At 37.9% G+C, this 22,607-nt stretch overlaps 1 protein-coding gene across 3 annotated transcripts in view; it reads right to left on the bottom strand.

The window, feature by feature from the left end:
- MAPKAP1 (MAPK associated protein 1) overlaps window positions 1-22,607 on the bottom strand; it is a 111,349-nt gene that overhangs the window by 84,721 nt on the left and 4,021 nt on the right. For all 3 annotated transcript variants that reach the window (XM_064170981.1, XM_064170979.1, XM_064170980.1), the window contains exons 2-4: window positions 14,759-15,083; window positions 10,506-10,595; window positions 5,580-5,728 (exon numbers count right to left, since the gene is read on the bottom strand). In XM_064170981.1, coding sequence (XP_064027051.1) covers window positions 5,580-5,728; window positions 10,506-10,595; window positions 14,759-15,017 — 498 coding nt within the window. In that variant the 5' untranslated portion in view covers window positions 15,018-15,083. The remainder of the gene's footprint in view (window positions 1-5,579; window positions 5,729-10,505; window positions 10,596-14,758; window positions 15,084-22,607) is intronic.

Here is a 22,607-nt window from a genome sequence, read left to right as displayed (position 1 = left end):
GCATTCTTGATACAGGGGTGTTGCGTTTTAATACAAACCAACTATTAGTACGACCTGTGCTAAGTGAGTACCATGAAAGAGGATTCATTTTAGAAGTGGTAATTTTTCAGGTAAGAATCTTTATCTTAACAAAGGCACTGCTGAAACCACCTCTGTACAGCAGAGTATGTGATACTGCACAGAAGAGCTACAAAACCCTGCGTCATTAGCAGTGGACATCACGGATGCTGAGGAGTCTCAGGATTACAGGAGATTCCTCTCCCAAGTTCTCCTGACTGGGTGAGAACTTTTACAGGGAGCTGCCAGACACCAAAGGGAAAGCACAGCATCATTACATGTTTCTGGCACTTGTTTTACATGTCTGAAGAACTGCCATGCAGATTTTGAACCAGGCTGAGAGAGACGCAGTAGCCTGTGACTCCAAAACCTGTTCTGAGGCTGCTCATGCCTCTGGCATCCCTGGTTTCATCCATCGTCCTCCACTGCCAGGTGGTTGTGCAGGAGGCACGCTGCACATGCCAGAACACTGGCCACAAGGGCAGGGACAGGCCAGTACTGATGGCCAAGAGCCAGAAGCAGACCTGAACCAGTGTCTGGTCTCTTAACCAGCAAAGAGGCCACAGGAGGGCTCAGCACTGATAGCACTGCCCCATCACAGCAGAAGGCTTTGTCAATGGTACAGGAGGCTTCTCAGCATAAACACTAACGCTGTGCTTATATATAGCTTATGTTAACTCTTCTCTTACATTATGTAAGTGAAACCCCTAGAAATATCTTTATTTTGACTATTAGTAGAGTGGAGATAAGTATGTAAATCACTACAACTGGCAGAAGAAGCAAATGCTTTCAAATGCCCCTATGCAAACCCACTTAGGATTCAGATGAGGATCATTCTACTCAGCTTAGGGGCAAAATATTTAAATAAAAAATAATGCATTTCTTCACACTCAGGTTTTAATCCTGGATTAATTATTTTATACATTTTCCATATTAATTAAAGCAGTATTGCCTCTTTCTTAAGTTCTTTATCTACTTTCTTTGAGTAAAGCTATTTAATACTGGAGATTGTGGAAAACATTTGTTCATGATTATCCACACATACAGTCAAACAAGACTGAAACAAGAGCAGCATGCAAAAATGTATTTAAGGACTATCATCCCAAAATGCTGCTAAAAGCTATTAACCAGTACGTGTTAATTGCCACAGCATTCATATTAATTTTCACTTCAGGCCCGACATTGTGGAATATTTCCCTTGATACATTTTAAACAAAGTTTAATTTAAGGAACTGCTTCTATCAACACTTATGAAAATTAACAGCCAAGCAATTAGCACTCATGAGTTACCCCTTCCCCCATGCTTTCTACAGCACCATTTTAAACAGTTGCTGCAAGAGGAATTGTTGGGTTTTAACCCATTACCCAAATTAGTCATGAGAAATCTTGTATCACTGTGCAGAGGCAGCATTCCTCACAACCACAGTTTTAACATCTCTCCAGCCAAAAAACTGTGTCAAACTGTTTTCATTCAAATTACATCCAACAGTTGAAGTAAGCCCATAAAATGCCTATAAGGTCAGAAAAAAATTCAACTTCCTCATATCTTGATTTTCAACTAGCAGACATGAAAATAGAAATCAAAAATATCTTGAGAAAGGTCTAGTCTGCATGTAGGAAAGGTTTTTGGCTCTACCACCCAAGTTTACTCTAGACCTGGATGATCCCTTCCTTCCATTTTCATTATGGTTTTCCAACTTCCCACTGACTATTCTGTGTCTCTTCAGCATCTCTTTTTTGACTATCTTGTAACACTTCTGTGCTCGCTGACATTATTGTGGGCATGTAGAAGCAGCCATTTGGTGGCAGGCATCTAAAATATTGGATTGCAAAAGCATTTTGGTGATTAATTTTTTTTTTAATGTAAGAAAGACTTGGAAGAAAAATTTATATGGACTGGCTTCAAGGATGATTTCCAGGGAGACTGCAAACTGAAGCCTCAGCAGGAGTTTCTCAGTCAGCACACAGTTCCTAGAAAGCTAAACATTTGATCCTAGAATGATTTTCCTCAATTCCAGTCACCAAATACATCTTGGTAACATTTTTCTTACTAGTGACAATGGCCATGCAGTTGAATGGCCTTAACACTAATACTGTATTAAAATCAGTATCCTTTAGGATTAACACCTCAGAGAAAACTCATTGCCACACTTGCCAGCAACTCACAGTAAGTTACACTCTGGAAAGGAATATTCTGAATTGCTGTGGAATGAAAAGCTAACACATGCTTGTAAAAAAAGTCATGCAAGCAGGCAGTCACTGCATAGGTAAACTGGATGCTGCAAGTTGTGTCACTGAAATCAGCTACTACAACACCCTTGTTTCATTCGTGGTACTTGGCTATGGCTTTCAATTCTTACAGTCTTATTTTCCCAGCCTTAGCAAAAATTGGCAAGATGGACTAATAAACCATCAAAATTTGATTTTTCTAAGTTATATAAACAGAAATAGACACAAACCCATAAAATGGATGATAATTTAATTTGCATGCAGACAAAGGAAATCAATTTGACCAGTGATTTCTTAAGCCTTCAAGTAATTTTCAATACAAATGACAACTAAAATAATTATAACTAAAGGCATCTCTTCATGCAATATTCTAAGCAAAAGTTTACAAGATTTATGAACCAGGATGTACAACCCACATGACTTACAAACCATGCAAAAAGACAGCGATTAGGTTTACTTTAACTACTTTAAGGAAAAACTTATGATACAGCCAAGAGTATCAGCATTAATGCAGCATTAATGCAGTACAGCATTAATAGAGTGAGATCAGACTCCAACAAAATGCCAATTCAGTTATTTTGGAGAGTTAAAAAGCTGTTTTGGTTGTGTGTGTGCCTTCTGTTAAGTGTTGAAGCTTCACAATGTACATGAAATGCACAGATCTGTCCTGTGTAGTTGTGGGGCAAGAATCATCTGAATTCTTGAGCTGATTAGAATGCTTCCATTGTAGTTGCATTTCACAAGCCATATTCTCTACTATTTTGATAATTAATGAAGTGATCAGAAGAAGAAGAAATTAGAGTGCTTTAAAATTTTATTATTTCATAAAATTGCAGAAGTGGTTATGAAAAAAAGACACTAAATCTGGCAGGAAACACCTGCAAGACGTAAGCATTTGTTCATAAATTGGCTGGGTGGATATTCCAGCACGCAATGGCTTATTTTTAACTGATTAGCTTAAAGTGATACATCAAATATTGAAGGGAGAGGGTGGGAAGGTCCTCGAGGAGAACACTTTGATGCAATTTCAGGTCAGGTAAGGAGCTGAAGTAGTGGAATTGAAACCATTCAGAATGCACACATGAACAAAGAGCTCAGATACAGCAAGTAAGGAGCTTTCCTCATGCTCTGCCAGTGAAGCACAAAACTAGTGTTATTCAACAAGCTGAAATCCATGCTATAAAACTCCAATATATATATAAACCAAAGGCCTAGTTATAATCTTACAGATTCCAGATCCCTTGAGTAAATACATAATTAAGTAGGGTTTTTTTTTTAAGACATGTTTAATTAGGCCCCTAGCCCCCCCCCACCCCCCCTGCCTCTCCCCAATTATGTACCATTTCCCCAAGAGATATGTGGCTCTGTTAATTATGTAAATAAGTCCTGCACAATTCCCTGAAAGAATTGTATTTATGTGAAAAATATTGCTCATCTATTGTCAATAAAAATAAATAGGAGACTTGCAATATTTCATCAAAAATAAGTTTATAAAGCTAGATGGGTTTCGATTTTACATTACTGTCTGAGAGCACAGCAAACCTGAAGTGAAATAACTCACCACTGAACTATTGTGTTTCTGCTATAGCTAAGATGGTCAGGTAGGTATTTAAAAATAGACAATACATATGGAAGCACAAACAATGCATTTTAAAGCATACTATTGACAAACTTACCAGAGTCATATGAACAACGCTGTTAGCATTAATAGAGTGAGATCAGACTCTAACAAAATGCCAATTCAATTATTTTGGAGAGTTAAAAAGCTGTTTTGATTTCTAGATCACAATGAAGTTGATTTGCATCATACCCTGCAAATCACAACAGAGTAACACTGAGGTATTTCACTGCTAGTACAATTTCCTTCCAATGGATCAAACACCTGCTAAATGTATCACACTTTAAAATAGGAAAATTAAGATGTTCATTATAGTCAACTATTAACAAGATAAAAAGCAGTCTGTGTTATCAAAGTGGCTTGAAAACATACTAAAGTTCCTCTCAATTTTCTAAGAGAAATTCTAGCAGGCAGCCCAAATGATGATCAAGTATTAAAACAAAACTGGGAAACTAATGAATTAACAATAAATTTCTCTTAATTAGTAAGTATTTTATTTTTATTTCCTCTGTGCTTGACTGTTGGAAGCACATTTAAACGTTTGCCAAAACAAAATTCCATGGCATAAGTGCAGCAAGGTTTGAGTTTAGAAAAAAAAAAAAGGCATTTTAGTGTGATTAGCATTAAAATGCCATCACTTATTGATGAGGCCAGAGGCTATGGAAACCTGAGTTAGCACTAGTGACTACATACTAGGAAGTGTAAAGTAATGAGAGGCAGCTTTCACTGTGTGGACTTCATAGTCTGTAAGTTACCATTTCACGAATATCCCCAATGCCTCTAGATATGCCAATAGAATTACACATCTGACTTTCCACTTCAAGAATACTTAACAGAATATGAAATTCTTCCATCACAATGGTAATGAAGCTCAAACTTCATACTCCCACAGGAGATTCCACAAACAAATCCAGCAGAAAACAGATTTGTGCAATATTTATACTTGTTTGGGAACAATATGACACTGATTCATTACACTGATGTTTGTGTTTCAGTTTCTAGAGTTTATGACAGAGAAAGTATCTGACAATACAGAGAAGCTAAACTGCATGCAAGGAAAGAGAGTTATCCATAATTTGGAGTCATATCAAATGCAAGCTCTTGAAATGAATTTGACCTGCCAGGTTTGCAGTGAGCCTCCTCTACATATTACATAAATAAGCACTTGCACAGAACTAGACTGTTCAGTCCTTTTTTTTCCCCTCAGATATTGATCCACCGATGCTTCAGTTTTTCCGCCCTCAAAAGAGTGGCTTTTTCCACTTTCACTGGAGCACAAGTCATGGAATATTCAGGAAGTGCAGTGTGGCTAGGTCTGGTTTTAAGGCCAAATATCCAGCCATTTATACAAAAAGTCTCACCATCAACTCCCTAGAGAGATTTCTAGGACTCTGCCACACTAAAGGTTTACCTAACTGCTGGAGGTGAAGTATACCTAATGGTAAGGCCCTAATTTTGCCACAGAAAGAATAGAAGCTGCTCTATCAACCTAGAACCACTATATTTAAAGCTAAGAGAAGCATGCTTACAGACAGCCACTCTAAAATAAATGGTGGCCTACTATGAAGTGTCATTAAAGCTTGAGCAAGTAAATGCACACAAGAATTGCCTGCAGCTTATCATCTTCAGGTGAGGGACCTCCTGGATAGGAGAGAATAAAATCTGCTCTGCTTACCTTGCCGTCAAATTTGGAGTACTCATTGAAGGGGTTATTCAGCTGCAGTGGACACTGCTCAAGCCGCACAGAGAGGATTGACTGCTTCCCAGAAGATGGAGATTTTACTCTGAAATTCTTTTTTTCAAAGAGTGAGCTCAGCTCCTCTGCTGCAGATCAGAAAAGAGATTAGAGTAGTTGAACTATGAGATGTACAGTGCTTACTGCTTACCACAGAAAGATAACATCGTAAGAGAGAGAACAAAATCAAGTACATAAGCCAACAAATGCTCTAGCAGGGCAGAATCCACCACTACTCTTCCACAGACTGAAGATATGAGACTCAAAGAAGTCTGAATGATGCTGCTGTTTAGGCTGAGGAAAAGATGAATGTTTCCCATACAGAGAACACAACTGATCACTGCAGAGCCATTCAATTCAAGATAAAACTCAAGATTCAAAGAGACAATTGGACAATCCTGGTCTTTCTGCTTGTCTATCTTGTTCTAAATGAACAGTAAATACTATGCAAATTAACTCCTAACACATCTACAATACACCATGCAATAGCATTTCAAATCAAGCTTGTAACACATGATATTATGCCCTAGCACAGGATAGTATTATTCTACTACATTACTATATTGGAATTTCACTGTGCTGGCAGCAGTAGGCTTGGGACCACACCTGATCCAAACAAGTAATTTCTTCAAATTTTGCTTTTCACAGTACACTGGACATGGTTGCCTCAAAAAAAGTCAAACCTGAAAATATCTTTCTAGACAAACAGTTTGGACAACATAAGAACCCCCTCAACTTTCCCTAAGGGTCAGTGAGTTCTTCAGGTGGTTTGTGAAGCCTCATAAAACCCTCTCACAAGCAGCTCTTTCTATACGAGGAAAACAGCACAGCTGAATCTCCACCAACAGTTTAACTCCACATTTAGAGGCCTACTTATGAAAAAAAAAAAGAGACTTTTTATAAAGCCACACAAAATCAGGACAGAGCCTGAGGTGTTTTAGCATATTAGCACCAACGGAGCTCATCTGCAAGAAACTGTGACTGAATCTGGACAAGCCTCTTCCACATCTGCTCTAGGAACCAAGCACCCCCAGACTCCATCAATCACTACCTGAGAACCAACACCAGCTCCCACAGACCGACTCCACTCTGTGTTCCTGCATTTGGATTCTCTCAAATCTAAAAGATTTAAGCTTTGCTTCCCCAGGGAAATGAAACTGCTCCTGAGGCAGAATGACTTGGGGTCTGATCTGCAGGGAGTCGGTTCATTTCTTAAAATGCCACATTAAAACATGTCAAATTATAACCAGTCAAAAGCTCAGTTTATTTTTATCAGCAGATTGCCTGAAAAATTTAGACAGTTGGCAAAAGTGCTAAATACTGGCACCAAGACATACTCAACAGTTCTGTGAGAGGCTGTGAGTAACAAAAAAAACCTTGATTAAATCTTTCTTAAAATGTGCAGCTTAAACTCCATTAGGTATTCTGGGGTTTGCAACAAACTTATTTCTTTTAAAAATATAAATAATCCAAGTTACAGATATGTCACAGTATTAGCAGGCATTTCATGGGCATCACCATTTGGAAAACACTCTGCAACTTGGAATTCAATAGACTGCCTTGATTGGTTCAAGTGCAAGAGCAAGCCCTTTTTCCTCAAGTTTTGCTATAGGGAAATGTTAAGATGACTCTGTAATTGTTTCCTTTGTTGGGATGTGCAAAAATAGGATCCCAAGAATTCTTCTAAACTTCTTAGTGTGACATCCATTCTGCTTTGAGTTTTGCACAGCTTTTATTGAACTTAAATACCTGCACGACGGAAGGGGTTAAATAACTGCAACCTATAGGATTGAATTCAGCTGGCTGAGATGGTTTTCCAGAAAAGAAAAATCAACTCATTTAGGGAAAGGATTCCAAAATCTTCTGCAGATCTTTACAAAAAGCTAGAAGAAAATTGATGGCATCCATCTTTCATCCATCATTTTGACAAATAGTTCATAATAGACTTAGGCTGTGAGAGTTCAAAAAAAAAACAACAAACAAAAACCACAAAAACAGTGGGGAAAAAAAAGTTAAAATTTGACAATTTCAGGAAAAACAAATTAACTGAAATGGCACAAATTTTAATTGAATCTACGTTTCTCTATTATTGGTCTATACTGTAGGTATTTGTTAGCTTTTGTAGTTGTCAGCTGTATGAGCTGAATGGAAGCTCCTGAGAGACTCCCTCAATATATTATTAATTTACATTTTATATGCTCTGAAATGAATGAATGAAAGATGTAAATACAATGTCTTCAGAACCTGCCTGAATGAGTTCCTATGTGACCTGCCCTAAGTGATCCTCCTTTGGCAGGGAATTTGGACTCAATGATCTCTGGAGGTCCCTTTCCAACCCCTAACACTCTGGATTCTGTGTAACTCTGATCTAAACATACCTAATATTTAAAAAACAAGAAGTAACCTTTTGGAAGTATTTGTTTTGCAAGCCCACAGACTGTTTTACTAACATAAAGTTGATCTCTACACTGCGTGAAGCTGAAACATTCTTTTAATCTTACCAAAAAATAACTGATGCACAGCAAGGTGATGTGACTTGGTGGCACAGCAGAACAAAACCCATCCAGACTTGCACTGCATTATACTTTACTTTCAGTCAATCACATTCCCCTGAGCCATCTTTACCTCCTGACCAGCTCCAAACACGAAGTCTGCATGTTACTGCCACCTTATCTTTCAACCTCACTCCTGGCAAAGCAAACACCTTGTCTCATGACAGAGGGCAAACAGATGACAAGTAGAAACATTTTTTTATTACTGTACACAGAATTTCTCATCTCTCATTTCCATTTATCCTGCTTAGTGTATTTTTATTTCTGTACACAGTAATTAAGGCATGAATCATAAAAAAAAGCCTCAAATGATGCCTACATACCCAACTGCAGGACACCAGAAATGCCTATGAAAGTTTCCCTCCAGTGAGGTACCTCTAAAGAAATGGTCTCTGGGGGAGTCATCACCAGACTCTTTAACATTGGAGAAAACTAATTTCCAGCATCTTTTTTGGTTTTCATGGTGTTAATATAGGCTTGACTTTGTCTAAAGCTCTAATAAACACAGTCAGAAGAGGGCAGCCAAATTCCCCCATCTAAGAGCTGCTTCTGTTCTTGCTTTCATGCACAATCTCCAATAACCTTAAACCCAAGGAACAAAACAGACAAAGCCTCATACACAGGCACTTGATGAAGAGAAAGATACAGGGGATATCTTTTGAGGCTTCTTTTTCCTAGCCTCTCCTACTGTTTTGTTTGTCATTCAAGCAAAAACCATGCAGAATCTCAGTGCCTAGGTGGAGAAGGAAAATGAGCTCCACCAGCAAAGAGAGACATTGAGTGCCTGGAGTTTTTACGTAACTTATTTTTGATTTAAATTTGTTCTGCAGCAGAGAGGAACTCATCTATTTGCCTGCAACCCCAGCATGTTCTTACAGAGAGGGACACCTCCAGTACTGCTGGTTGACAGCTTATGTCTATCTTCAGGGCAGCACACAAAAGAAACTAAATGTCATGGTGGAGCCCACACGAATAAGGCAACACAACCAGCACAGACACAGCAGGAATCTGGAGTCTGAGTGTAACTCAGTGTAAAGAAATATCGAGCAGTATGTAGCTAGGGATAAAGGAAAAAAAAACAATTGCATCATCACTGGTCAAATGCCATGAAATATTGAGCAAAGAGAGTTGGAGGTTATGGTAGATTAAACTTTAAAACCTACAACTCTGCTTACAGAAGTAGAAAGGCAAAAACACTTTAGAATGCATTAACAGAGGTATCAAAGGTAGCTGAACACTGTACTAAGGATTAGTGCAACCGTGTTGCTCATGGCAGCAGCTTTGTTCACTCCTCTAAAAGAAGATATTATAGAGCTGAAGATTCTGCAAATGACAGTCAGGAAGATACAGGGATTTGGGTGGAGGGGAGGAGGGAAGAAAAAAAGAGATTACAGAAGGACTTCATTAAGATACAGACAAATTGTGAAAGAAGTAGGCATGACAGACCATACAAAGGTTTGAATGCGTGTTCAATACAGCAGCAATAGTTCCTAGCTTGACAATTGAGACAGATTTTTCATTTTATATATTATAATTTAAACTATGTAGAATGTCCAGTCAGAAATACTCTATTATATAATTAAAGAAAACAGAAAAGCTAAAAAAAGTGCTTTTTTTGGTAAATCAGTGGTAAGAATTTCTCCAAGAAAGGCTAGATAAGCTAAGGCAGTATTTACTACATTTCATTGAAATAAATTGCATATGTGCACCAGATTTCTTAAGATTTCCCCCTTATCCACAAAAGTAACCTAGAAAATAGTTTATAAAAGGAAACTACAGAATTCTTCATCACACCAAATGCCACTGGAAACAGACAGAAAGCCATAACTCACGTGGGGATAATGATTCTGTATTTTGAACTCAGACATTGGCAGAGATGTGTCCTGCTCCTCACACACCTCACAGTAACACTAAGAGATTTGCTCTCTCCATTTCTGGCTCATTGAGACAATAGCAGCTTTAGAAGATAATGATGCTACAAGATGACAGAATATGCAAGCCCAGTATCCTCTATTGTCAAAAATAAAGCAGCCACCAGAATCAGTTCAGACCAACAAACCAAACACAAACTAAACATTCTTTCCTTTACTATGCCTTTATTAATAATTTGGAATCCCCCAGCCATAGCTGCAAAGAAATGAGACGCCTGTGGCACATCACCCCCTCAAGCAATCGGCTGTGGGAATGGAAGGCAAATACAGTAATCAGTATTTCCTCTGTGCTTGGAAAGCTTAAGTGAAAATTACAGACTGCAAGTGTCGTAAGCATCGAGAGCAAAACCAAAAGAGGAAAAGAGAAGATCTTTTCTTTTTACCTGAGTAAGAAGTATTTCTGTCTTTCCACTGAATATTTTTGCATTTTATTTGATTCTGTCTCTCTTTCCGCAGCCGTTCGAGTCTCTGAGCTTGAAAAGAAATATTACAACTATAAGTTTGTCAATGAAAGTTTACTATAAACAAAGACATAATTAACTACCTTTATATGAATAAAGATGTTTTATACTGCATATGTAGGGGAAAAAGTCATAAAATTTTAAAGGTGGCACCCCTGAAAAGCAAATACCAACAAAAACATGAAAATGTTCTTGATTTATAATTGAAATTAGAGGATATAAAACATTAATAGAGATCATAAAGATAGTATTAACATGGAAGAGAATAATAAAATGTGAAAACTTCTGTGATTAATATGACATTTCATTATATAAATCATTAATAACGGTCTTAAAGGAATTTTAATGCACAAATGAACTGAAGTGAATATTACATTACAGGAATAAAATTACTGTTATGAATTACTCTACCCGTTTCAAAAATTAAAGATAAATGAACTCAGACTAGACTATTAAAGTTTTAAATATAAAATCCTTTATCTAAAAATCATGAAAATTATAAAATGTCAAAGCTATATAAATTAGCATAGCTTTTTCTTCAGTGTGCTGAAACAGTTTATAGGTAGTAAAATAAATGATTTGTATCTTCACAACATTAGTCAAATCTTAAAATGAATCTAATATTTCTTTATGTATATTTTGACTCCATCTTCAAAATACGGTCTGAAAGGGGGAAAAAAAAGAAAAGAAGGAAAAAAAAAGGCAAGCCTCAAATAGTTGTAACATCAAAGAACTTACAGAGCAAGGTACCACATAATGCCTTAAATTATCTTTCTGTTAACAGTAACAAGGGCAGCTCGACCTGGTAGAAGCTACCTAAGGCAATGACCACAAGAAAGAACTAATTTTAGCAGTGTCCACTCAAAATAAGTAATCAGATTAGACTGGAAAGGAGGGTTAATAACACTGATCACTGAAGGAAACAAGCTGCTGGATATATTAGCAATTTTGATGCATTGAGATAATTCATGAACTAAAATGGGTTTGTAGAAGAGATTCCAAAAGCTAAATTGTCCTGACAACTTTTAGATTCGACTTGAGTTCCTTGAGCCATTTCATCAATTAAAAAATAGGTTGATAAATATTTTCTACCTCTTCTACTTTTAGCCTACTTTTTACTTATTCCTTTTACATTTAGTCTTTGAACTGAAGTGATATTTTCTCCCCCATAAAAACTCTTGACCTGGGAACTTATTTAAAAAGTTAATACTTCCGAGGTTTAACAGCTGCAATAAGCAACTAAAGATAAAAAACACAAACAGGCACTTTGATGCTTATTTCCCATTCAAGGCAACATGAGATTAGTGTCTAAATACCTCTATGTAGCTCATTTTTAGTGAATAAAAGATGTATCCCCACTTTTAACTTTAACTATCAGATAAAACACTGATGTAGCATATTTTACTCTGAAAACAAACATTTTCCTCCAATTGTGTCTAGACTGTAGCTCAAAACTACCTTCCAAATCCATTTCTTCCCAAAAGGGACAAGAAGAAAAATGGATAAAGGAAAAAAAAACACCAGAGTAAAATAAGAGTAGTATTTTTATTCTAATTGATGTTTTCACACCTTGTCAAAACAATCATACTGAAGCACACTGACCATCTTTACTGACTCTGTCCTTCTATCCAGTAGATCACAAATGATCATTTACTGTGGAACTGCATAATAACAATTCCACCTACAAGAAATTATCAGCGCCTATTAGAAGTCTGAATTATTTAAGTTTCATTCTCACAAGAAGCATGCCAGTTTGAAAGCTTTCTGTGTGAAAAATGTCACTGACCAAACACAGTTCTTGTTTCATTAACTATTAGCAACTCAATAAGCCTTTGTTTCCAGTTGCATGGGTTGGGAGCATTTGCTGCTTTCCCATACACTCAGTGCTATGCTCAAACCTGTCTACACTTTCTTTTTCCTTACTTCTCTGGAGGTAAGGTGACAGGAGACAGTCCAAAGCTAAAGACCATCCAGCTGCTCTAGAAAAGTATTTGGAGGCAGCCCATGCCTCTGCTCCCTCCCAGGCATGATGTGCAACACTGCAACAGGTCTCATCCACGGCACTTCCTCTTCAAGACTAAGGGGATAAGGTCGATATTAAAATGCACATAAAATTAATTTCCAAATCTGCACACCCAGAAAAGAACTACCTAATACTCATCATTTGTGTAGTATCTACAGAGATGTGTTGAGCCCTCTCAGTAACACATTGTTTGTACAATTTCTGAGAGGATACTATCCTGGTAAGGTACTTCATAACAGAACAGCTTTGCACAAGATAACAAAAAAGTTGTACTCCATCCCAAACCAATGGTTAAAGACAGTATAAACTGAAATACTTTTATTTAACAGCATATAACACTAAAGAGAATAAAGAATTGCATATTAGAAGTCTGCCTCTGTTACCTCTTGATACAGACAAACCACACAATATTCTCTTTCCAATCTTCAACCCATTATCTCATTTTCCAAGAGCAAATGTTCCTGCTCTTGTTAAATCTACTCAGGTAGTTATGGAGTATGTAAAAAAAGAAATGTCTTTACATTTGTCCATTTTAGGAGCAAAAACTGCAGACTTCAGAGTTTTTGTACTTAGGATGTATGAACATTCTGTCTAAGTATGTGCATTTTGTGTTTTCTTCCATCAAGAATTGAAATAAGCAGTTGTGTGATGTAAAAAGCATTAGAAGTAGTTAACTATTTACTTCTTGTCCTCTATTTTTTGGAAGAGTTCAGCACTGATCAACTCACATTCCTTGTGGGTTTTTTGCACCCCGCTCTGCTTCAAATCACAGCCTAATTGCTTTGATAACTTAATTAGATTCCTGGTGGTACCAGCACAAGCAATGGAACACAGAAGACATGCCACATGAAGAGAGGGATAAAACTGCCTTCCCAAAGGGCTGAGTGTCCTAACCATTACTTTAGAACGTGCCACCAACTGGAAACCAAAGTGGTTTCAATCCATAATTTAAAAATGGAAATTGTTCTAACAGTCTAACACTTTGTGCAATAATCTTCCAGACAGAGATTGGAACAAATGATCTCTAAGGGCCATTCCAGCCTATTCTATGATGATTCTGGTTTCAGAGCAATTCTAAAACTCTTTAAGCTTTACCTTTCTTTCCTTACCAAGTACACTATCAACTCAACTCAAGGTGCCCTCAAGGTCAGTGCCAGGCAGTCTGTCACACTCAACTTTTCACCACAACTCCCACTCAGCTGCAGCTTTATACATTCAGCTGATTTCCAAAGCCAACTCTTCATTACAAGGAGTCAGTGCCTTGTCTCTTCTGTCACTTTTGACAACTTCTTATTTGTAAAAGTTATTTCAAGATATTCAACACCACACAACATATTACTTCTGCTAGGTAGAGCACAGACAATTTCTGAGCTCTAGGTGGTGTTATAATACCTTCAGAAAGATTTTTTTTTAAATATACCCTGTAACATAGGAAAAAGGAGATCAGTACTGACCACCCTGCATCAACCTTTTTATACAGATTCTCAATCTCAGAACCTTTGTTCACAGTATTCCTTGTATGCAAGCAGAAGCCTGAATATCCCTCATATGAAACAAGTGGGAAAGCTCTCTTCCAGTCAAGATGAACTGAGTGTATTCTCAGGTGTATACCCTTAAACTTTCTAATTTGGGAACTGTAATTCCAGCTCGTTTTTTCTCAGAAATGAAACTTCAGAAGACAAAATACAGAAAAATCACTCACTTCATTGGCTCACACCAAACTTCATTCCTCTTTTCTATAACAAATACATTTGATGTCTCACTAGGTAGATTTTTCTCAAAAAAATAACCATCCTGTTCAAAAGTTAACACCCCTCCAGACATTAACAATAGGAATATCAAAGCCTGTTCATGTACTTTGGATTCAGACTTGATGTCTTTACAATTTAATTTTTATATATATATATATAAAAAATGACTACCTCAATGTTCCTCTGTACATGAATAAGTAAAACAGCAATTAAAAGTCAGTTGACAGCACACTAAAATAACTGAATCATTACAAGTTCTTTTGTAAAGAGGGTCTCAACATTACAAAAGGAAAAGTTTGACTGTTCTGTAGCTAGTCATGCTCTCATTTGTCCATGCAAACCAGAATAAGAGAAGCTGAATTTAAAAGGCCAAAGTTACCTTGGCTGCAAACATCACTTACCTGTGTTTGATCGTCTTCTGATTCCAAAGTCCCAGCTTGAGGTAATATCAACTGATTGGGAATATACATAGCCCTGAGTCTCACCATTGCTTCCCTGTGTTTCTGAACCACTGTCCCCATATGCTGATGAGGGATTAAACTTCTCCAGGTCAACATCGTGATCAATCAGGACCATTTCACACATCCCTGTGTCATCACTGGTCACGTGGGACTGCCGAATATGAGCAAGTATAATTGTTGGGTTGTCCAGGAAAGCCATCCTGTCCACAAGTCCACCACTTCACAATACTATCTTCTCTCCATCTTGTTTCACAGACACATGCACCTAGAAGTAGAATGTACACAGAATTTTAGGGAAAAAAAAAAAACAACAAAACAAACCCCTGATTCCAGAAGGTTTATATTTTGGATGCACAAAACCTGACTCAGTTTGGTACACTGAATTACTCTGACTCTGCTCCAGTTTACTTGAAGCTACACTGACTGCTGAGACACACTAAAAGAGCAGGGATTTTGGAAGATAGCTTGAAACCTGAATCCCAAACCAGAACACGACAGACAACTACAGACAGGTCCCGACTACAAGGCTATTACAAGGCAAGATAGAAGTCTAAGTACTACACATAGAAGGATGGAAAGAAAATACACACAAGAAGCATTTGTTCATTAAAATTAATAAAACCAGATTGAAGCTTTTAATTTCTCTTCACCCATCATAACAGTGTGGTACTGTGTTTCTTCTGTCTCCACACACCAATTCTTTGATTACTTTTATCATAGACCCTCTTCAGATGTTCTGTTTCCAGGAAAAGCTCCAAACATGAAGACATTAGTATGTCAGGGCAGAATACTGAACATCTGCTGTTGCAGTGGGCTTCATGGAGGGCGACTGCTGGAATATGGAAAAAGCTCTATGATCATATACCACATGCCTGGATTCTTAAGCACTTTAAGAACAGTAATTGACACTTACTTAAAATATGTATTCAGAGCACTCACATGGTCTTACAAAACGAAGTAGAGGGGAAGAAAAAACAAAAGAAAAAACCTGAACAAACCACAAAATCCAACCCCACTTGAACTGTTATCCTATTTTACTGTAACTGCACATTTATAACTATGTTAATCTTATTCAAGTCTGAAAGAGGCAACTCCCTGGTCCTGTCTGGCCCTGGTCAAGTATTTCCACCACCTTGCAAAGGCTGGCATTAGGGGAATTTGATGAAAAAAAAAACCTGCTGAAAAAAACAAACCCTGAAAACAAATGACTGTGTTTCAGACTGATCAGTCTGCCAGCGAACAGCTGCAAGAGCACCAGTACCAACACAACACAGGCAGCAGGAACACTCAAAGTCGGAGCAGAGCTGAGTTCCCCTATCAGCAGTGGTGCTACTGGCTCAGCGACTGAGACCTCAGCCCAAGAAAGAGAGAGGCTAGAGAGGTTTAAATCTTAAGCTCAGAAAGATGCAAGACTAGATGTGAATTCTAGAAGCCCAAAATGCTTGCTGCTTTCCTAATTATTTGAATAGTGGAAAGAAAAAAAAGCACAACAAAAGACATTTTAAGACCAGCTATAGAACTCAGTGTATTTACTTAGTATTTTGAACACAGAAGCAATAGCAAAAACCCCCAAACAAATCCTAACTGTGCTGTCTGCAAAGGTTCTGTCAGCAAGAAGAAAATACCAAAGTAAAAGAAGTAATTTTAAATCACACAAAGCCATATCCCATGAAACTGTTTTCTGGCAGGTTTTAATAGAAGAAAGAGTAAGAAAGTACCAGACAGGCTTGTTCCAGGAGCAGTAAACATGTCATCACTTCCCCCATATGCTTTCAAAGGTAAAGGTGAATCAACATACAAAGCAGCTTCTGTACTTAAATAGCTGGGAGCAAGAGGAATACTTCATTTGGACACTCATCTAATCATGACAAAAGTACTGTGAATTGCAAAGCCACCATCCCTAGCAGTATCTTCCCTATCACCAAAGACCAGCACGCACTAATTAGGACATTCAACAGAGATTTACATCCTTTTCTTGCTTCTTTGGCCACATTTTTTTTCCCCCTCGATGAATTCAAAAGCCTTATACTAAAGGACAGAGCCAGCAGCAAGGAAGAATTAAAAAATGGTAGAGAAATACAATGACATGCTGCTTGTTATGAACACGGGAGTGCCACCACACATTGTAATAAATAATGCTACTAGCTAAATACACTCCAGCAGAATCCTTGGAGATACTCAAAACCTACTTGGACAAGACCCTGCTTTAGCTGGCCCTGCGTGGAGCTGGGAGGTTGGACTCAATCTCCAGAGGTCTCTGCCAACCATGGCAATGCTGTGTCTCCAAGTTCTATTTTTTATTTTCTATTTCCATTCCAGAAAGTAGGCCTGCTCTCCCTGAAGGATTCCTCATTGTCCTCAAAGTGAGAGGCCATAAGGCAAATATCCTACCATAAGGCAACAGTCTCCTGGCTGCAATTCACGTGCTAAAGGCATTTAAGCCATAACAGCATGACTAGTACTGTGAGCCTCAGTGAATGCAGACACAACTAAGCAGACGGTGTATATGGGTATTTTAACACTGAGGATGTTCTTTAAACTGAATTATTTACACACCACTTATTAGGAAAGGCCATGCTTACCTGAGAGCAGCGAGAACTTGTTTAAATAAGCAACTGCCTCGGGCTCCGAAAAGGTCTGCAAACTCCCAATCAAAAATTACTGCTGCCCCATCAATGTGTCATATAAATGTTGGCATGTTAATTGTGTATTTATAAGATTGTTAATGGTTAGTTAATTTACCTCCCACACTATTATTGTACTTGAAATGATTTAATGTCTGCTAAGGGAGTTAACAACATGTAACAGCAGATGCGAGAATTTTACCTTTATACTCTGCACCCCGACTTCAGGCTATTAACAGCCCATGTGCTAAATTAGCCAAGCTCCTTCACCATTTCACATCCAATCACTTTCCCCATAAACACAAACAATTAATGAATTGACAGAAATTCCATTTCAAACTCTGAAATTTAAGACAAATGCAGTTTCTCCTCCTCCTCTTTGGAATTTTCAATAGGACACATTAGAACTGATTTCCCAGTAAATTAGTGTTAACTGGAAATTCTATGAACAGTTAACAACCTGCAAAAAAAAAAATTCAGGACAAATTCAGACTCCAAAATTCAGTTCAGATTTTTGTGTCATATTTTAATAGTTACCTACACAACTCTAACAGGTTCACCCTTCTGATAAAGGCAAAACACAACTAGATGGCACATCCCTGGTTTGAGCAACAGTGACTACCAATGAAGAAAAAGAATTCTGAGAAGCAAAAAGCTCAGATTTGGAACTTTTACACATATCCCTTGAAGCCTCCATGTCATCAGTGCCAGAAAAATTACAGGTACAAGACCACGTTTCCAGATCAATTGAGAATGGCCAGCATACCACATCTTCTGTACTCCTTACACACACACCCCCAGTTATCACAGCCACATGAAACAGCTGAGTTGAGGACTTTCTCAGCAGCAACAACCTAAACATTCTTCAATCATAAACAAATGTTCTTTTAATACTTGCACTATATAAATATTATTCTGCTATTAAATGAAATACTTTGCAGACAGCTGTCAAGCATACCCTATGTGAGCACTAAAATTGAAAAGAGCAATGTGAAACCTATGCAACCTTAACAGTATTTATGTACAACATGATATACAGGTTAGTGTTCCGATGATATACTACTTATAGGTAAACATCTCCTGTGATTCATCACATAGGTGGACAGAGCTGAATCAGCCCTTCACTTTCTTCTTGATCTTTATTATTCATCTGTCTTGCTTTCTGTGTATTATCTACTCAACACCCTGGATACAAATGCCCTCTCTCACCTTCTCCTCAGTCTCCTCATGACATTACTGAAGCCCCCCACAGACCACGGGGGGCACAGCCCCCATTAGTCTTGTGCAGTTCAAGAACATCCTCAGAGATGTCAAATTGCACCGTGAAGAGCCTGAACTACTTGCCAGGTTTCACAGGAACTTTGTAGCAAAATCAGACAGCTGGATCTCAGTCTACTATTTTTATCAGAAGTATTCCTCTTCCAGTAACCCACTGCTATATTTATGGCATCTATAGACTTTCACAGCAAGCGAAGCAAGGCTGTTATGCAGATCAACCTCATTCATAACATGGCACACGATAAGTAATGCAGAACGTTCTAACAAATTATTCAGCTCCCAGTAGGTGACACAAAGGTCTGGAAAAGGGGATATGGAGTTAAACAGGCTATACCTTAAACACATGGATGAACACATCTCAATTTGAGGAACCAACTTCACAAATGCATTAAGTGCTCTTGTGATCCTCCTGCTCGCCAGATAACTAACAGTATATTTTTTAACTAAAAAGAAGATTTTTTTTCATTGGCCTCTTTTGCCACCAAAAGCCCCAAATATACCCCAAAATCCAGCCTGATTGATACTCACATGAAATCCTACATCAACTATCAACGAAATATTAAAAAGCAAGTGTGAGATAAGGGACAAGTTAAGCACACACATCTATGGCAGCCACCCTTCCCACCTATCCTTATTAACCCAGTACATATCAGCGCAGACCACAGCAGGCACAACTAAAAGCGGAGTCTTTCTGTTCCACACTGGACCGTACTGACTGGTGGGACAGCAGCTATGTGCCAACCTGCTCTGAACGCTGTTTTCAGAGGAGAAGGTTTGACCTTGAGCATGAAAAAGGCTGAGTGTAAGTTACCTTACTTCAGGGGAAACAGAGTTATTTTGGACTGAATGTTCTGCTTTGTTTTAAATACACTCAGTAGAATTTGACAAAGTCCCTAGTGATGACTGTCTAGCAATACCTGGCTTGTCATTACACCACACAATGGCAGTGACAGATGAAACTGGCTGTGGGTAAGACCCCCAAGTCTCCTTCCTCTTCACCCCAGCCCTCTGTGCTGCTCCCTTTTCTCACTTCCAGGCTCCTTAAACATTGCCTGGTGCAACTATGAACTTCGCATGGTCAAGTGAAAGTAATGACAATAGGCACATTTGTTTTGTACCTCACCCATCCCCACACAGGGAGTTTACAGACATCAGGTTAAAAACTTACAGCTCCACCAAACATAATCTGGGTACTACTGGTTCATCCCCTATTTCAAGACAACTGTTCCTCAAATGGGAAGCTAACTAAAAATGGCCCAAGTAGAAGAAATATTTTCTTCATAAACGAAATTGATATTTATGCCTTTCATGCTTCAAAATATATCATGTAGAGCACACATGGAAATCTGGTCATAGATCTCTAAATAAGCTAGAATAAATAACAAAAATCAGAGAAAACTGTAAGCAACTAAAAGCTACAGGAAAGAGCTACAACTTTGAAATGGTAGAACTGTAATGGAATCATTTTAAGAATCCTTCAGTTCAAATGGCTAAAAGTAGCTCTAAATTCCCCACAACTCTCTTGAGCCAATTCCTGCAAGGTTATTTTGCTCTCTAAGTCATAAAACTAGAGAAGTACAAAAAAATATTCCCTCTCCTACTCTGCAAAGCCCTCTATTTTTAAGAAGAAAATATGTTTAAATTGACTCTCCTCCTTAAGGAAATAATAAACAGTTACAGCCCTGTTCAAAGTAAACAAAAGATGCAACTTTTGGAAGGTACAACCTAAACCTAAACTGATTAGTAATGATCTCAAAATACAGCAGGCTGAAAGAATTATATAACATTCCAGGTCATCTTATCACTCAAGGGCTTCCATAGTCACTGGACTTAAACACCTCTCTGACTGTACCTCCTTGAAGTGGTCTTAAAAACTAATGGAAAAAAAAAGGCAGATTAGAATAAAAAATGGATTGTTTTCCTCCTATGTCATATAAGAGGGAACAGGATGATGTGAACATACTTCAAAATTTATGATTCAGGTTATACGAAATAATTTCACAGTTAACTTCTGCTTGCAAATGTAAAAGAAATGGCTCTGGTTATCTCCATTTGCAGCAGCAAAAATAATCAACCCCTCCGAATGCCAGATGGACTCCTGTGCAGGCAGGATAAAGGAAAGCGAACCACAATATACAAAAACTCAAGTTTCTGTTTCAACAAAAGCTCAAGTATTTATTCTTAAATGCAATTCTCTAGAGAAGGTGTCACTCATACTTTGGGTCCTACCATTAGAAAGGAAATAATCATTTAAAGCCAGTTAAAGAGGCACTCTTTCACAAGTGAAACTGGACTTTGAGAGTCAGGATGAGAAAACACTGCATTAGACAACTTCAACAAATTATTTGTTAGTTTGCAAAGCTGTAAATCAACCTGGCATTAGCTGTGTATTTCTGTATTTATCAACTGCTTGGAATTTGGCTGTATTTTTGTTGTCATACTAATCAGGACACAAATTATACCGACTTCAATATTTTAATTATTGAGCTGCAGGGAAGGAGAGAGAGAATACTGGAGGATGTATGGAAACTCTATATTCTGCTCTGTTTGTTTCCTGATCTTGTCAAATCTTCATTTAATTGTAAACAAGTTGATTCTCAGCTAACCTGAGCTATCTTGCATCAAGATTTTAAGCAAATACATAGGTATTAAAAAATGCAGAGACTATAAATTAGGGCAGACAAATCTGTATCTAGACTCACGCCTGCAAAGAGCATTCTATCAATACAGTGAAATGCTAATCTCCTAATTAACAACCTAATTAGGTAATTATGGCTTTGCAGAGGGATGCCTAAATGAAATATGACAACATGGTCACCTCTTTATATGGCACCTGTGGGCCTTTTCAGCTGTCACTGCAAAGAGTGCAATATCAATTTGAACAGATGACAAAGTGTTGTCATTTTTCATTCTGATATTGTGCTGAATGGTTTGGATAGGAGCAGTTTAGAAAAGCAGCATCTTGCCTGGTTTGTGCCTAATCTAAATATGTGCAAACACTTTGCTTAATTTTTAATGTCTGTGATTAAGCTTAGTTTTTCAGACTGGCTAGCAGGCACTACCTAACACCCATTACATCTGCAGTGTCATACTGGGGTGACCCTCCACACCAGAATCCCTACTGCACAGTAGGAGTTCACGAGAATTTACTACCCTGAAAAAAAGAAATATTTGAGCTCATGTTCAAAACTTAACTGCCAGTTTTAAAAGAAAACAAAACCAGAACACCTTTTAAATAACATGTTACGACTTCCATTTCATTTTTGTTCCTTATGAACACTTTTCCAGAAAAAGGGAACAGCAACTGCTGCCTGGGAGTGGGTGAAGCTGACTGTACCTTCACTCACAAAGGGAAGCTGGAAGGAATACTTGCAATGGCACTGCACTTTTACATGGAACTTTTTTTTATCATTTGTATGCATAAATGCTTTAAAGAAAATTCATTAAGAGGTAAGATTCCTAAGATAAGCCAGTAAAATATCTACTTGCAAAGAGGAGGATAAATGTGTAGGCTTGGACTGCTCAAATATTAGACTAGAAATTCTATTTTAGCTCTTTTCATTGTGGTATTCAAGAGTGTAAAATATAAATCCCATAAATGTTAAAAACATGTCTATAAATTTCTACCTTATAAAAAAAGGAAGCTTCCATATTTTACCTGTTCTTGCCTGTACGTGTGAGAGATGCCCCATTCTTGGGGTGTTCCTGAGAAAGACACACTAGCTACATTCACAGTGCAATTAGCAAATGAGCATGAAAGCATGGCAGGATTTCCCCCAAAGCCTGCCTGAAGCCAAGCTTGACAGAAAGGTGTTTCCTGCACAGCCTTAAAGAGCTTAAAACTGGACTTAGAACAAGGTTTGGAGACTTCTTTTAGCTACAGCCAG

This window comes from Pogoniulus pusillus, chromosome 35 (assembly GCF_015220805.1).
Source record: "Pogoniulus pusillus isolate bPogPus1 chromosome 35, bPogPus1.pri, whole genome shotgun sequence".
NCBI lineage: Eukaryota > Metazoa > Chordata > Aves > Piciformes > Lybiidae > Pogoniulus > Pogoniulus pusillus.
Note: the sequence above shows the minus strand (reverse complement) of the source record. Positions and strands in the feature narration are given on the sequence as shown.